Below are 16,787 nucleotides of genomic sequence, written 5' to 3' on the forward strand. Positions count from 1 at the left end.
GGAATCAAGGCAGCGAACCCTTGCCTTCATACCCCTTCCCCTTCCTTCCCCAGCCTCATGTCTCTAGTTTTTCTGCTAATATGCAAATCCTTAACGTCTGATATTGAATAGCTCAGTTACTAATGTGATAGTCTTTTTTTCCTACAAGTTTAACTGATGTAATTTAAAAATATGTGACAGCAGTTCTGTCAGACATTGGTCCTTGTCTGACTCCAGTCTGTTTAATCTTACCAGTTTGTGACCGGCTGAAAGTGAAAACTGGCATTCTGAAATACAAGTTTTGAGATGGCAAATGTACAGAAAAACCCAAGCTGCCATCGTGCTATCTTGCCCTCACCCAAAGAAACGGTGTTTTGGTTTCAGTCTTACAACAGTAAGGGTGACTTTGTTTTGTTTTTAAATCTTAACCTGTGTTAAAGACATTCTTAGCAGAATTGAATGCACGATATTGAAGTCTTGTGAAAGCTGCTCAGTACTGGCTATCGTAGCAACCTAAGCTGTTGTTGTTTTCTGTTCTGTTTCCTCCTTCCCCCCTACAGATTTCAGGAAACCTTACTGTGCCTTGGATTACAGGTTGTTCCAGAAAAAGAGCAGTAAGTATATTTCCATTTAAGTCTCTAATACCTCAAGTGAAGGAATGAAAAGTTTATAAAAACGCATTTTTGACAGTGTCAGTTTTATTTACCTTGTGTGGGTTTTTTTCCCCTGTATACTTTGACTGATACAAACATCTGTAGATACAATGTTTCAGTTAATGTAAACTTGATGTATATGTTTAAAAGCAGGTCAAGGCCATAATCCTGTGTCAAGTAATGTGATGCCCAGATATATGAATTGTGTTATTAGCTGAAATACAACATCTGAATTATTATGGACTGAGAGTTTAGAGCTCAGAACATGTTTTTTGTATTGAAAATTGAATGGTTGTTAACTGAGGCAACGGAACACTTAAGAGAGTAACTCCCTCTGCAGCTGCTCTGCACATGCACAGAATTAGTCCATGCTGTCTATAGCAACTTTATCAAGTCTAATTTTATCCAGGTATATGTAATTTCACTTTAGGCAGAATCAGCCAGGTTGGTGTCCTTAATTCACAAATGACTCCAAACCATAACACGAGGTATGAAACAGCTTTTGTCAGGAAAATACCTCCAACTCTAAATCCAACTCTTCTTTTTTTTTTTTTTTTTTTTTTTTTTTTTTTTGATTACTGTTCAGCATTTCTGTTCAAGAGTAGACTGGTCACTTCTCTTTGAAGAGCATGTCAATTCTGCTTGCTTACCATGACGATACACCCAAAACCTGCAGGTCGGATGGTACAGCCAAGCTTTCAAGAGGCTGTTACATATTGGTCCAGCTATATCAGAAGCAATGACTAGGGAGATGGCTGTCATGATAACCAAACTTAGCCCATCAAACCCCCCAAACCGTTGAGCTGTCAGTGCCGTGGGTGCTGCTTTGGCAGTGATGTCTGGGTAATGGAAGAACCTTTCCTTGCCTTCTCCTCCCTGCTGTACCCAGTACTTTTTTCTTCTTTTATTCTTCTGTTTAGTCTTCAAAAGCTGTGAGTATGGTAGCGTTTCCTGTATAAGTAGGAATTGAAGGACCATCACACTAATTGTGTTTGCTCTCTGAGTTTTGCTAGGTCTCAACTGTAGCACGCTTCTAGTTTCTGCAGACTTTGGTAGTATCACTTATTTCTGTTCATACAGAGAGCACTTTAAAAGAGCATCTCCCAGAGGAACCAGTACTTTTATATACATCCCGTTCTTGCTTATTCCATCTTTTTTTTTTCCTTTTTTTTCCTAAGTCCCACTTCTCTTGAGTAGGCTTTTTATAAATGTAGCCCTTTTCTGGAAGGCACCTTCCCTCTATCACTTAATGCCCTTTTAAAACACCAAGCAGCTGGTGAGTGTCCTAGCGTACAGTTTCACTTTGAATTGATTTCACAGCACATCACTGTTGAAAGGGGGAGGATTTTTCCCCCTCTCCCTACTGGTATGCTGCCACCCCATCCATAGCACTGGTGCTAGTATCTAATTGCATGCTAATCCAGGTCAAGCGTCTGACCTGGCAGATGCATATTCTTCTGCTGAGTTTGTCTTTCCGCTGTCTGTAGCGAGTTGAATGCAGGGGTCAGACAAGTGCCAGAGCCAGCTCAAAGTAGGCAGCAGGAGTGTGTGGCTGGGAGCAATGAAGAGTGGGGCGTGATGCTGTCCTCTGCTTTCCAGCATGAGATGGGTTGTTGAGGCATGGTGGTCATGCTAGATACCTGACACAAGCTGTAGAAGAAATTCCTGCAACAAATTTAAAACCTTCAAGGATCTGGAAATGCCTGTTTATTGAGGATGATTATTAGGGATATTTTTTTTTCCTTACACCTTTACTTCTCTGTCTCTTTTAATCAATAAAATGCGTTAAACCCGTTGGGTAATACAGTCCAGTTTGACAACATCTGTTTCCAGATTTGTGGATGCACTTTCTCCAGTGTGAATGTATTATTAGCCTTCTTAAGGGGACAAGTTTAGGAGTTGGGACTCTAAAACTGCTGTATACGCACAGGTGTAAGACAACAAAAAGAGAGAAAAAGCTCCTACTTCCTAGGAAACTTCAGTTCAAATGTGAAATTCTTTTGAAGAAAGAGCGTGAGGGAACAGAAATAGAATGGATAGATTTGTAGAACTGCGATTATGGCAATTACTGCCATTCAAACAGTAAAAAGGCTAATCTGTATTTTGTTCAAAATGGAGATCATCGTCTTTTAGATGCTCTGAATTTTTAATCTTTTGCCTTGATGTTTTGTTTTCCTTGCCCTGTCCTTCAACTGCATCAAGAGAGAAATAGAAACTGTGCAGTTCTGCAGAAACTCTTTCTAGTCTGCTCAGCTCTGCTGTAAGATGACGTAATCCTGACTGCTAATGAATATTAGTCCAGAAATATCACCCTCTCAGTTACTCATGCAAATGTCTTTGGAAATTATAGAGTTCTGTATTCTGTCGTGGTGCGTGTGCATTGCATTGGCCTTTGCAAATGCACTGATTTTGGGGTTTTCAGAGGGTGGTGGAAGGATATCAAGTATTCAAACATTGTAATGAAGATACTGGTTAAAGAGAGTTAAAAGGGGGAAAAATATCTTCACTTCTGTCACTGCATTTGAGCGTACTGACTGTGCTTAAGTCATTTGTCATCTGATGTCTTAGCAGAATGGCTGGTGTTTATAGTCGATACAACTTAGTATGCTAACTATGAAAAGCATTGGTCACGTAGGTGTTGGCTCTAGGTAAGCTGCGCCTGGCTTAGTTGTGAAGTTTTATTTTTTTGAGGAGAGCAGGGATTTGGTTTGGTTCTCTTTTTTTTTAATTCGTAATCAGAAATAGTTTACAATGAGGGTGGTAAAACACTGGAACAGGTTGCCCAGAGAGGTAGTGGAGGCCCCATCCCTGGAAACATTCAAGGCCAGGTTGGATGGGGCTCTGAGCAATCTGATCTAGTTAGCAGTGTCCCTGCTCACTGCAGGGGGGTTGGACTAGATGACCACTAGTGGTCCCTTCCAACCCTCAACATTCTATGATTCTATGATTCTATAATGGTCTTAATACCAAGTCTGAAACAAAGTAATTGACAGATTAAGGTCTTAGAATCATTTCTGGATATCACCCCTCAGAAGCAGACACAGTAAATCACATGGTACGTAGCTTGCGTCTCTTGGATGGGATTTTAAATGAAACTTGTCTTTCATGTTAACGTCTGGGCTAGATCATGCGAGGTTTCAAGGGAACGCTGCCCTCGTTGGAGAAACTCACAGAGGAGCTGGTCTTGTATTTTCCCCCACCTGGAGCAACACCGCGTTGTGGTGAGGGCTGCGATACCTTCTCGAACAGTGTACTTCTGCGTGGTGGCGGAGCCTCTGCCGTAGGTGGGTTAGCTGCATCTGCCTAGAGCTTCAGCTTGGGGCCTCTGGCCTCTCAGTCTGATGTGTATAGTTTGGGCAAAAATATCTGAAATATGTGGAGGGTTCCTGTGCTAGATTTTTTGATTTTTTTTTTTTAATTGCTCTTTCAACATTGCCAATTTCAATAAATTAGCGGCATTAAAGTGTTCCCCTCAGAGTCCTGCCTGTCACAGAAGGAGCACGGTAGATGCACTTGGGATCAGGTAAAGGAGCTGATCGAACCCCAGGTCAGTGTGAGACCTGGTACCAGTTGTGCTGGCATATCTGTGGGCATGGGAAGGACAGCTGGATTGCGTGGAGGAGACTAGGTGGGGGAGATACATCAGTAGAACTACTAAAGAAAATGCATTGTTGGACTGTGGTCTAAAAATCATACAAAAACTGTCTGTTGCCACAGTAAGCCTACGTGCGCTGGAGAAAAAGATGTTTAGAGTGGCTTTTAAAGCAAAAAGAGCACCCATAGGGATTAAAGCTACGTAAAGTCAAAGTGCACTTCAATGGTACCTTTTGTTTTAAAACTATACCAGTGTTAACTTGTGAAGTTCCCTTCACCTGTTCACATTCCTCTCCTAGAAGGGCAGAGGGATGAAAATCGTGTATCTTAGTCAAGTTGGTTAGAGCATGTCTGAGTATAAAAGTCAGAGTCTTCCGCAAGAGAGACCGACAAGCCAACCTGAAGATCTCCACAGGACTGAATTGTAAATGCTGTCCTTGTTCATATCTTTTCTTCCATGTAATTTGGATAACCGGTTAATGTTTTTCCTCCTTCAGTGAAATATTTCACCACATATCTCAAGGTATTTCACTTTGTTAATGTTTATGTTAGATGATAATAACACGTGCAGTATGTCATGACCTTGCTGTGAACAGCACCTCTTCGCTACTGCTGACACCAATCCTTCAGTTAATGCAAAGGGAAGGCGAGTCTTATGATCGTTTTGAACAAAATATATCTTTTTATTTTATGGCATGCTGCACCAAGGTTTCACAGATCATCTGGGTTTATTGTATGCTGTGATGCTGCAGGCTGGAAAGAATGTTGTATCTGGCCAGGAATTGGAAAAGCAGACTTTCTGCTCAAATATGGGGAAGGCATTAATAGATTAAGTAAGAATCATGATAATTAGTGTCTAAATACCAGTTTATTTTGAGGCTGAACATTCACTATTTAACAAACTAGTTCAAAATCTCAAGAAGGGTGAGGTGTCAGTTTGTGTGGATTGGAGGTTGGTTTTAAAATTGTGGAGATGACTGGAGTTTAGAGTAATTTTTGACTAGACCATTCTGTGGCACTGATCTCTCTCTTTTTAAATTTTTTTTCTCTCTTTTTCTTTTCTTCTTAGCTGTGTTTGGTTTAGAAACACGTATTATCAGAATATGTCATTTTGGCTGGGTGTCAAAGCAGTTACAGCTCTTTTCCAGCTGTAGTACTATGAAATATTTACTAGTCCTGCTTCTATCAGAGCAAACTTCAAGCTTACCCAACCAGTGGGAAAAGATGCAAAAAGTCTTTCTTCCAGAAATCTAACAGTTTGTGCACTAATAATATGTTAGCAGCAATAGTTCATTCAGATGCTGTTTGGCTTGCAGTCCACTTCCAAACACCTTTTTGCCTGAAGGCTGTGCAGCTTGCTGCTGTGTCTGCTGCACAAATGAAGCTGGCAGTAGCAACTTACTCCTAACCATTTGCTTTGCTAGGGGCCTTCAGGTACGTTTCTTCGTCCTAAGAAGATTGAAGGTATCTCATGATGGGTACTTAGCTGCTCATGTGATGAGAAGGGAACTGTCAAGACTTGGGGAAAGGCAGTGTCTAGCTACCAGCTCTCGTGAGTCGCTACAGTAGTTCTAGCTACCAGCTGCCCTTTGGGTTTTTTTTTTTTTTTCCCTTGGGGAGAATCATGTATGGTCTGGGAATCTCTGGGGCTTTTACTGGGTGGAAGTGCATGCAGCATACCCATCTGCAGAAAGTACGGTCCTTTCAAAGATGCTCCGGACTGCACTGCTCCTGCATGGGCAACTACGCTGTGCATGCACATCAGTGCCTAGCCAAGGCAGCAGGATTGATTCTGTAGCAGGGGACAGGGTATCACTGAAATGGGGGACGGCTTTGTGACAGTTGTGAAACCTGAACTTAAAACCTCAAACTGAAGGAATGTGTAATCTGGCATAGCTTTAATGAGGTTAAATATTCTGGTAGTGTTAAGGGAAAATAGACCTTCAGGATTTTGGAGTGAAACAAAGTGACAGTAAAGCAAATTCTGTACTCGAGTCATGTGTATGACTGAAGACTGGCCTATCCTTTCTATAAAGAAGTAAACTGTATTCATCTTTGGACAAGAAGATAGGAGGTTTGCTAAGGAGTAAGAGACCCCGTGTGTATTGGGCAGTGAAATCAAGAAATAATGAACTGAAGAGTAAGAATAACGTTGAAAGGTGCAGACTGGGAAAGGGGAACATATGTAGAATGATTGATTCAGAAATAACTATTATTACTTAGAAGTAAGATCTTGAGTTACGAATTTATAATCCTCTGAAAAAAATCAGTTAGACATTAAGTAGTGTCAAAAGTTCAGAGCGCTGCATGCCAGCATCATTAGGAATGGGGAACAAAGCAAAATAACCCTGTGCTCATATAGAAGAATCTGGGATTTGTTCATGCCTTGAATGCGGTGGGCACTCCTGATCTTCCCATTCCTCCCAAAGTGTAACGGAGAAGCAGTAACAGGGATCAAAGGCATGGAACAGCCATATAGTGAACAACCAAATGGGCTGTATCTCTTCAGAGTTGAAAAGAGATGACTGGGAAGGCGTGGAGGATTGTGGTGGAGATCTTAAAAAAAAATATGAAAAGTGTGGAGGAGCAGATACAGACTCCTTTGTTCCAGAATAAGAGTGGGTATCAAAGGCAGCTAGCCTTAGACAGGTTTGAAAGGAGCTTGGACATGTTTATTTAGAGTGACTTGAAGTAAGAAAGTGTGTCCAATTGTTCAGATACTGGGGTTGCTAGAGAGTATTGGAGGGAAGTGTCACTATTTGTCCTATTCTACTTTCTCCTAAACTTTAAATAACCTTGAAAATGTGCAAAAAAAGTATTACTCTGAGATTTCTTGCTGTCTCTCCATGATAGAGTATCTGAGTGATAGTCACTAAAAATTTGTTGTGAGGGGCTTGTTTGCTAGAAATAACCATGGCATTAGAACATTTCATGACAGAGCATCAGAACTGAAGTGTTGATTTAATACGACTTCAGTGCAATTTAAATAAACATAAATTTTTGCTAACAACATACAGTGCTCATGGCAGCATAAATGCAATATGTATTGCGTTTGTATTAAAGCTCTAGTTCTTTCTTTTTTTTAACATGTCTTTTATTAATAATCTGAAGCTTGGGTATAGCTTTTGTGCATGTGGCCTGAAACATTTTCAACTGATGCATAAAAACCGATCTAAAAAAGCAGGCGCTAATAAAAGGCAGGGTAAGAACACTCCACTGCAATGCAATTATTCACACCAATTATAGACACTAGATTTGCACCGCAAATATTGCATGCGCAGGGGGTATTATAAGGGACTCGGCGAAGTGCCAGGAATGTCTATAATAAACTGGGTCATCTCCTGTAAGAATGTTGTTATTACACTTGAGAGGTCAGGGGATAAGCAGGGTTAACCCTGCACTCGGCAGAACTGCTGATTCAATTTGCTCACAAGGATTGCTTTTCATTGTGAGTTGATAGTCTATTTTCTGCTGGAAGAAGCTTCTCTCTGCTTTTCAAACTATGGACAACAGAATTGGTAAATGTAAAGAATTCAGCAAACAGTTAACACTGCTGAGGATGAAGCCGAGCCTCAAATCAGCAAGCAGTGAATCTCAGGAGAAGAAATGAGAGTCGTATGCATAACAGTTGTAATGAAGTAAAGATATGAATTACTGGCTTGTCTCCTGCTATGGAAAGTACTGTCCTAAACATGAAGCTTTTCAATTTTATCTTTTGATATTTTTTCCCTATGCTAACTGATGCAGAACCATCAGTGTTATGATATTGGTAGGACTGTGGGTTTTTTCTCATTTCCTCAGTTCCTCCAATGACATTAAGCATGAGGAAATGTTAACTACGTTAATGGAAGTGTAGTTATATATTCAACGTAGAAATTCTACCCTTTATTTTGTCGCAGAAGACATTGGCTTTTGTAAAAGCAATATGTGATTTTTGAGCAGCTTGTCATGCAGGGGTCAAACTTGGGTATAATCTTGGTCAAGTTGATGATCTTGTAATTGAATGTAGTTTGTGGTTTCTCCAAGAAATTCATGAGCAGGCATATGGCACGGTCAGTTACACAAAGGTGCTTAGTCTGGATCTAAATTTTGGACAAGCTGAAGTGTCACTTAGATCTAGAGAGTGTTAGAGTTGAGACTGATCCCGTTACAACCGTGCAGCAAGTGAGAGCGGTGTAAGTAAATGATCTTCCTTCGCTCTGCGAGGCGGCGTAAGCAGCTCACATCCCCTGTGCATGAGCGTGCTGGCAAGCAGCTCCCACGGTTCGCTTAATCTGCAGTGACCTGCTGCCCTCTTAGCAACTTCTTTGTGAATCGGAGCCCTTAAATGGCGAGAATCCTTCTTTTATGGCACTGGTAAAATTTCAAGTCCAGTAACCTGATCGGTTCTGTCTTTCATTTCTGCAAAGACTGACCAGCTGTATTACAGCCATTACTTATGCTGCCAAAATGTACTTTTCTGAAGACGGTGCTTTCAGCTTTGCAGGGGTTCAATTCCTACCTGCTTGGCTGCGTTCAGTAGGTTACTCAGTGCTGATTTTGATGAGAGAAAAAAAAAAAAAAATGGCAAAAATGAGGTACAGAATCCAAAGTAAGAAAGTTCAAGTGGGATGTGAAGTATTAATCGGAGAGCATGCTGAGTTTGCTGGGGTGGGTTGAGCCAGGCATCTCAGTAAGGCTGCTCTCCTCAAACCTGAGGGAGACTTGACTTTTCATACCATCTTCTATTTACATTTTTCCCCTCGTTTTTTTTTCCTGCTATCGGGACTCTTTCATATGGTGTGTGTATTGTGGGGTTTTTGTTTTTTCGTTCATATCAGTTGACTGAAAGAACTTTTTCTCCATTTCCTTCTCTGACCTGCGATCGGTATCGGCGTGATTCACCTTCAGGAACGAGTGAAAGGGTAAAGTACCTGGTGTGGCAGTAACTGCAACAGCAACAAAAAAGCAAAAATACGTATTGCCATCTGAAACACTAGCGATTATTTTTGACAAGGAGGTAAAACAAAAACTTTAAGCTCTTTGGATTTTTTTCCCCTCTCCATTTCCACAGTAAGTGGGAATGTAGCTACAGGAGAGTTCCCGTAACTTTAAAACGTCTACTTTGATCTAAGCTGTCAAGACTGACTCTACAACCCATGTCTTGTAGTGAACTTATGCAGCAGTTGTGAGGTGAAAACCATTGAGTAGTGATCTATCTGATAAGAATTTTATGAAAACATTCGTAGGAGATGGTCAGAATTAACATACATCTCCCTAAAATGAAAAAGATACGACACTGCTTTTTTAAGTAAATTTTTGAAGGCCAGGTGGTTTTGCTAAACGCTGCTTTCTCCACTTGAAATCCTTGTATTTATTAAGTAAAGCTGAGCAGCCTCTGCACCCTTCCCACAGTGCCGTCCCTTTGGCAACTCTCAACTCCATTACTGTGTGTCTTGTGTCTAACGTGGGATCCGTTTCCGAATCGCAAATACGAAGCTCTTCTATTAGTGAGTATTCGTGCCCTGTATTCTTTCAGCAGAAGCAGCATTTTCTTAGATAATTGGAAAATCATGTGGCAAGCAGAAAACTGAATTTACTCCATCATCAGCTGTACTTGCCTTGGGTTTTGTTCTCATTTGGCCGTTGCGACAAACTAGGTGAGAGAAGACAACGCTAACTGGGCTTACTCCTGTACATTTGCAGGAATATTGGGCAGATTGCCTTTTGCTTCTCTCATTTCACCCCTCCGCTTGGGGAGGGGGAAGTTCCACAGCATGTTCTTTAAGCTGTGCATGTTAAATATGAGGAAATTTTCTATTTTATCTTCCTGGGAAGTGCAGATTGCGGTAAGCCGTGTGAGTGGTGAACTGTTGGCAGCAGTGCCATCAGTGTGAACTCTCCAGAACCAACAGCATATGTTAGTTATTTATTTATGTTTAAAAACCGCTCAGTATACTCTAGAAGGTGAAGTTGCCCTGAGCGTTCAGGAAGGCAGGGTAGGCCAGAGTTGACTTCTTTCTCCGCCTAGTTTGAGTGTTGCTATCATGCCCCTTTCTGCCTGCCTTTTTCTCAGCGCTTGAATGCCGCTCCCTGACTGCAGAGCGAGACCTCTTCCCCTCAACTTTCAGAAGTTACAATCTATTTTGCCAACAGCTATAAAAGGAGCTATTGCTGCAGCGATTCAGGGGATAACTACTTTTGTTCTTTGAAAATGGCTTGTGGGTAGGAGGAGCTCAGGTCAGGCGTACAGGGAAAACCAGCATCTGCTAAGGGTGAGTGGGCATCAGGGATTTAGCTTTGCTCGGCAGGGTGCTCTTGAGGTGAAGTCCACTTATGGCACTTTGCTGCTTATCCTAGAGCAGCCTTGAAATGTGCCAACTGGATTCCTTGTAGATTAAAATAGACTGCAGCGTGCCGTCCGGGAGTGCATCTCGTGTGCTGTGGCTGCTAGGAGCTGCTTGGTGTGCGGGGCCGGAGGAGGGCTGGTCCCAGCAGGATGGGAGCAGCTTCTCTGATTCTGTACTTGAATGTATGAAACGGTAGCCAGGAAAAAAAATCTGAGCGCCTGGTAGCAGTTAATAATGGATCATATTTTAATATAACTGGTACTTTTTTTTTACTGGACCACCTGGGAATATTTTAAGGAGGCAAGGTTTTGATACCCCTATTTTATATTCCTATATTAAGGACACTCAAGTGCTTCTACCATTTTGAGAAACCGTAATTTCTAAAAGAAGAAAATAGCAAGGGTTACTACATTCTGAAGATTAACAAACATTAAAATTGAGAACTGTACAAGACTGTCAAATTATTCTAGCTCTGCAAAATTTCTTTTTACTTCATTCTAACTTTTAACAGCTTTTAAATGAGCAAATACAGATTTCAGCTATTGAAATCCTGTTTATGTCTTACAAATTTCAACTGTTGAAATAACAACAAATTTGGCACATGTGGCTACAACTCACTAGTGCAGGCTTTACTGTTGCATTTATGTACTCCTGATAATTAGGAGGAGAGATGAAAAATGGTTTGGTATAAAGAAACTGTAGATTTTCGTTAAAAACCTGGGCTAAAAGCTTTTGGTGAAGGTTGTAAGTTCTACTAGCGAATGACACTGTATGCCCACAACAGTTCAAGAGGTGGTAGGATGTCTAGGATTTGTTTTGCAGTGTTACCCCTTTTATCAGTAATCCACTATCACGTATTTTGATAAATGCACACAAAGAGTTAGGGAACTCGCAAATAAACAGCGGAACCAATTTAAACTCTGAAGCGTACCAAATAAACATTAAAGTATTCCCTTTAGGAACTCAGAATCCTTTGAATTATGCATGTATTGTAGTTTGCAGTAAGATAAAAGAACTTTAGGTGGGGGAGGGTGAGAAACTTGAAAAGCCTTAAGGAATAATTTGCATAAATTGGGTGGAGAGAGTAAACAGCACAAGGGGAAAAAAGTTCCTTTCAGTAAGGCCTTATAGAATGAGATAAAACAAACTAAAAAAATCAGGTGGAGTTGAAACAAAGCTGAAGTGCTTTAAACTTAAATCCCAGGGAACTCTGCACTGCCCTGGATAAAAAAGCAAACTTAAAAAAAAATAAATTCTGAAGGGAAAGTTAAAAGAGAAGCAAAGCCATGGAGACAGTATAACATGTGTGTCTTACTGTATGCAAGACCTCTGGAAATTAAATGAACAGCATAAGCAGAATTTTTTAAAATCTAACAGTATTTTTTTTATCTTACAGTTACAGGACCGCACACAATTTAGTGACCGAGACTTAGCTACCCTAAAGAAATACTGGGACAATGGCATGACCAGCCTGGGCTCAGTCTGCAGAGAGAAAATTGAAGCTGTGGCTGCAGAATTAAATGTTGACTGTGAAATAGTGCGGGTAAGAAATCTAGAGTCTTCCCCTATCTTGTCGCAGAAGCAAAAATAGGACAGATGAAAGGCTTTAAAAATTTCATGAGGAAGCTTGAAATAGATTTCGCGTATTACATAATGAATGACCATGTTGGGAAGTGCTCTCTTGCTCTTTCTGCAGTCTATATATAGAAAAAAAGCCCTCAGGTAAGAGTCTTATTGATCAGCAGCAGTAGCAGCACTACGAGCCATTTGACATTCTCTTTAGACTTGAGTAAGAGTTGAAGTAAAAGTGTTACATTTTTTAGGGATATCCTGGAAGACTGGAAAGTGCTATTTATATTGCTATTAAGAAACAAAAAAGCCTTTTGAAAGATACAGGGAAAATATTTCTCATCAGTGCTTATAGGAAAAAAATCATTGTAAACATATGAAAGAAAACGCTGAAAAATAGGAAAAAAAGTATTTTTCAAGACTGTCTTGAAGCCAGGTTGAGATGTGATAGAGGGCAAAGCATACTGTGAGGAATTCTGGGTCACTTCAATTTGATAGTCTGTATAGGTGGTGTTGACGAAGGATTTCTTTAGAAAAAAGTACAGGTTTGGTGTAGGTAACCTGATTCCTAAGAACCACTCTACGTCATCTCTTCCAGAGGTTGGGAAGTCTGATACAGCAACAGTTGTTGCCGCTGTATTCCCAATTACCAGACATACATCATCACTCTCATTCGCTGAGAGCGTTTCCATGCTTCAGAAAATAATCCCACTCTCTTCACAGTCAGTACACAAACATGATGAGAGTCTTCCTTTCCCTCTTAACGGGCATGACAATCATGATTAGTCCTTTCAGCCTTTGTCCTCTTTCCACCTCTTTCTTAAAATTCTGACATCGCTACAAAAGCGGAACCAGGAGCCCTTATTTAAACTCTTCTTTTGTGGAGATCCCTCTTGGGTTGGTATATCAAAATGCTACTTTCAATATTGAACACTGATCTGGTTATTTACTTGCTTGTTTTCCTGAGCACATGTGAATTACAAAAAAATTAAACTGTACTTTTGGAGGCTGAGAAGAATTACTCTCTTCTCTGTGGAGAACAAAGCTGCTCCATGTTTTCCAGGCTCTTCAGTTTGCTTTCTGAAAGGTGAAGCTGTTTCCACTGATAGCATCTCAAAGTGGACTCCTGGATATGAAATATCCACCAGACAGTAAGACTGACACTCGTGCTTCACCTCCCTTACTTTGTTCCCTTAAGAACGTCCTTATTGGCACGCGCAGGATGACAGTATGAAGTTCTGTGCACGTCTTTCAATAGCATCTGCTTGAAATGCTTTTGTCTTCAGGGCAGATGTGCCAGGTTCCAGTCAGCTCCAGAACACTCTCTGGCATAACCTAATTAGAACATACACACATAAAGAACAAAAAGATTTCTTCGTAGCAACTGTTATTGTTACCAGTATCTGTCTTACCTCTGCCTCTGGTTCCTCCATATGGCAGACTTGAGAATTGTAGCAAGAATTAGGTGGAGGTTGGTCCTGTGCCGTGCTGCACTATTTCATTTGTAAGGGCTGAATTAACGCTACAGGACACGTGTGATCATCAGTGCTTCCCGTTGTCCTTTCTCCAAGGCACATTGTACGTGTCCCAGCTGTAGGACAGGTATTTTCCGTTGTGTGCTCTAGCGGAGCTGTCCTAAATTTGTTTCGGGATCTGTATAGGCACATAGTATTGTGCCTCTCTCCTTACCTGCCAACCTGCATTTTCTTCAGTAGGAAGCATGGATGTCTGGAGGTTAGTGTGCAGCACGGTCTCCTTCTCCTAAGGGGTCAGGGCACAGCAACGGTGCAGTCAGCTGTAAGGCACGAGTGAGCCACAGCATCTCCACACTGTACCGCATGCTCAGCCAAGAAGACTTGGACTGAGGGGCACTTTGGGGAAAAGCGCTCTACTTCCAATACCTCTACGTTGTTGCCTTTGGATTCCACTGTACCTTGAACCCCAGGTGCTGTGCAACTAGCAGCTGTTTCTTTTTTTCTGTAAAAAAATAAGTGTAGCATATGTAAAATAGAAATAAGTGTATGTAAAAGCAAGTAAATCTACAAACATCAAATAATACACACAAATATATATAATATATAAATAATATAATTTTATTTAAATATCTATATAAGCATATATAACTGTAAAATATATATATCTCACTTGTTTTAATTCCATTAAATACATGTCCCCATTTTTAGCTTTGAATAACTTTTTTAAATGCAAATTTGTGATTTGTCCAGAAAAGTGTTGCTTTTCCAGAAGTACAAATGATTGATCCTTACAATGTCATACTAGCTTGAAAGATCTCCAATACAAAAAAGTATCGAATCTGTTTTCCAGTACAAGGAAAGATAAGCTTTTCCACTATGCATAGTTCCACTGGATTTGATCTTGTAAAGTTGAACAGGGCATTTTATTCCATAGTTTTTGCACTTCTAGTAAGAGACTTGCAAAGTGCCTGCTAGTTGTACCTTAACATCATTCACATTTGCACCCTCGCATCTTCCATATGTTCCCAAGACACCAGAAAAAAGTTAGGTCACATTTAAATATGTGAACTCTGGCCAATACTTTATTAAACTTGCGATATTTCTTTTGCTTACATTATAATTATTGCTGATTACATTTGTTTGGGGGTTTTTTTTGTAGTTAGTTACACGTTTCTGTGTATATTTCTCTTGACTAATTTTATTCATACATATCAAAATAGCATCTGAAAGGAGAATAACCTTCTTGGCAGCGAGGCATTAGATATTTGAGAAAGATGGATGACAACTATCGAACTCCTCAGAAATATAGGAGGAATATAAGAAAAATGCATGACAGGTTTTTTTTATTTTTTTATTAGTAGAACATAAAGCTTTCATACATACGAGAGCAGAAGCTGCTCCTAAGCACCCACCACAGGCTAAAGACACCTCCTCCAATTTCCCAGCAGCCCATCAGAAAAAAGCTGGATTACTGCAGGTAGTGCTTCGGTCTGAGTTTAGCAGCAAAATCAAGCAGTTCCAGCAGAAAGGCCACTCATTCTTCACGGCTGACTTAGGGCTCTTCTTGTGGGGCTCTAGGCCTAGTCTGGATCCGGCTTATGAGTCACTGGAAAAACAACTCGGAATATTCCATCTTTATTTTTTTCAGTGAAGTGCGATTTCTGAAGGTTCCAACCTAGAATATTTCCAGCACGTTGACACCCTAACCTCAATATCTGGAGAGCTATAATCATGCTTTTTATGTGGCTCCCTGCCACTCCACTTACTGATAAGCTGCCTGAGGGCAGGCGTATGCTGGCTCCTTCTGCCTGGACTCCAGCCTTTCTTCCCTCGCTCTTGCTGGTCATCTGTTCAGCTGAAGCTGGGGAAGTTGCTGCCGAGTTCATTGCTGGCTGCCGTAAGTAGGCTTAATGAGTCTGATCACATGCTCTTTACAGAAGTGGTTTGAAGTTTTTAAGGAGGTAATATTTTAGGGATATAATGAGAATTATTAAGCTGGTTTCCTACATAGAAATACTTGTCTGCTCTTAGAGTCATCGTTGCACTGCTCCAGAACGTTCACTGTTAAATGTAGCATGCAGGATATGGAAGCTTATTACTTTTCTTTCCCATTTTGAGACACTATAAAAATACGCTTATCTTCTATGACATACTCAGTATGTTGAATCAAAGATTTTCTGCTTTGAAAGGTATGTAATAAGACAAGTCAGATCTACCTTTCCCAAGTGCCTCAATTTTTTGCTGAATTTTTTAGTAAAATAGAAGTGGATTCACTTTTAAATGTTACAGTTGTTAGTACTATTTTATTACCATCATAAGATTATGAGAAAATTTAATGCATAGCAATACACTGGGAAAAAAAGAGACAGGTCTGGAAGGGGCTGCTTGTGGGGTTTTTTTTTTCCCCTTTTTTTCTCAAACTGTATATAATGTACAAAAATATCTAGGTAGCTCTCTGCATACCTGTTTTGCATTCTTCAAAGAGGAAAATCAGCAAGCTGGGAAAGCAAATATCACCCAACAAAAATGATTTGCCAACAACAGTGTTAAGCATGTCATCTTTTAGCTACTTAGAGATCAGCTTTAAAAAATATTTTTTTCCAAGGCTGGCAGAGCATGAAACCGTCTTTAGTACTTGGGACTGCTGTTAATATTTCTTAATTTTTCTATTTGATAATCAAGGTATTACAAGCAAAAAGTTTTTTACTACGATTTTTCATGGTATATATCAGAACTGTAGTTAAAGAAAGTGTGATGGGGAAGAGGAACAATGCAGGTGTTTCTGAAATAAGGCCAGAGTAACGTTTAGACTGTCTTTAAAGAAAAAAATCCTATAATATTTTAATGTGTTTGGTAAACTTTGTTGGGACATGGACCTTACGGAAAGGATGTGCATTTTGCCATGCCGTGATCACATGTTTTCAAAAACAGGAACTGCCCATGCTTTCTAGGGATATGTTTGATTTTTAGCAATCCAGAAATTCCAGCACTAAGCAGGATTCAGAACCTAGTAATGACCATGCTGTGCGTACATCGTCATCCCAGTAATTGAGCACGCTCTGTATGGTGACAGCTTACATGGCCAAACTCTACCATCCCGCTATCCATCCTGGGCCAGCATGTGGTCAGGTCCTGGAACAGCAGAGATGGTCCCACTAGCGCTGTCAGCGCTGCTCCTATTTATTGTG

The 16,787-nt window shown here is 40.4% G+C and overlaps 1 protein-coding gene across 1 annotated transcript in view; it reads left to right on the top strand.

Moving 5' to 3' along the window:
* Positions 1-16,787, top strand: part of HDX (highly divergent homeobox) — a 41,841-nt gene that overhangs the window by 12,911 nt on the left and 12,143 nt on the right. The window contains exons 4-5 of the mRNA XM_035898854.1: positions 540-593; positions 11,952-12,098. Coding sequence (XP_035754747.1) covers positions 540-593; positions 11,952-12,098 — 201 coding nt within the window. The remainder of the gene's footprint in view (positions 1-539; positions 594-11,951; positions 12,099-16,787) is intronic.

This window comes from Egretta garzetta, unplaced genomic scaffold (assembly GCF_000687185.1).
Source record: "Egretta garzetta isolate BGI_Z169 unplaced genomic scaffold, ASM68718v1 scaffold220, whole genome shotgun sequence".
NCBI lineage: Eukaryota > Metazoa > Chordata > Aves > Pelecaniformes > Ardeidae > Egretta > Egretta garzetta.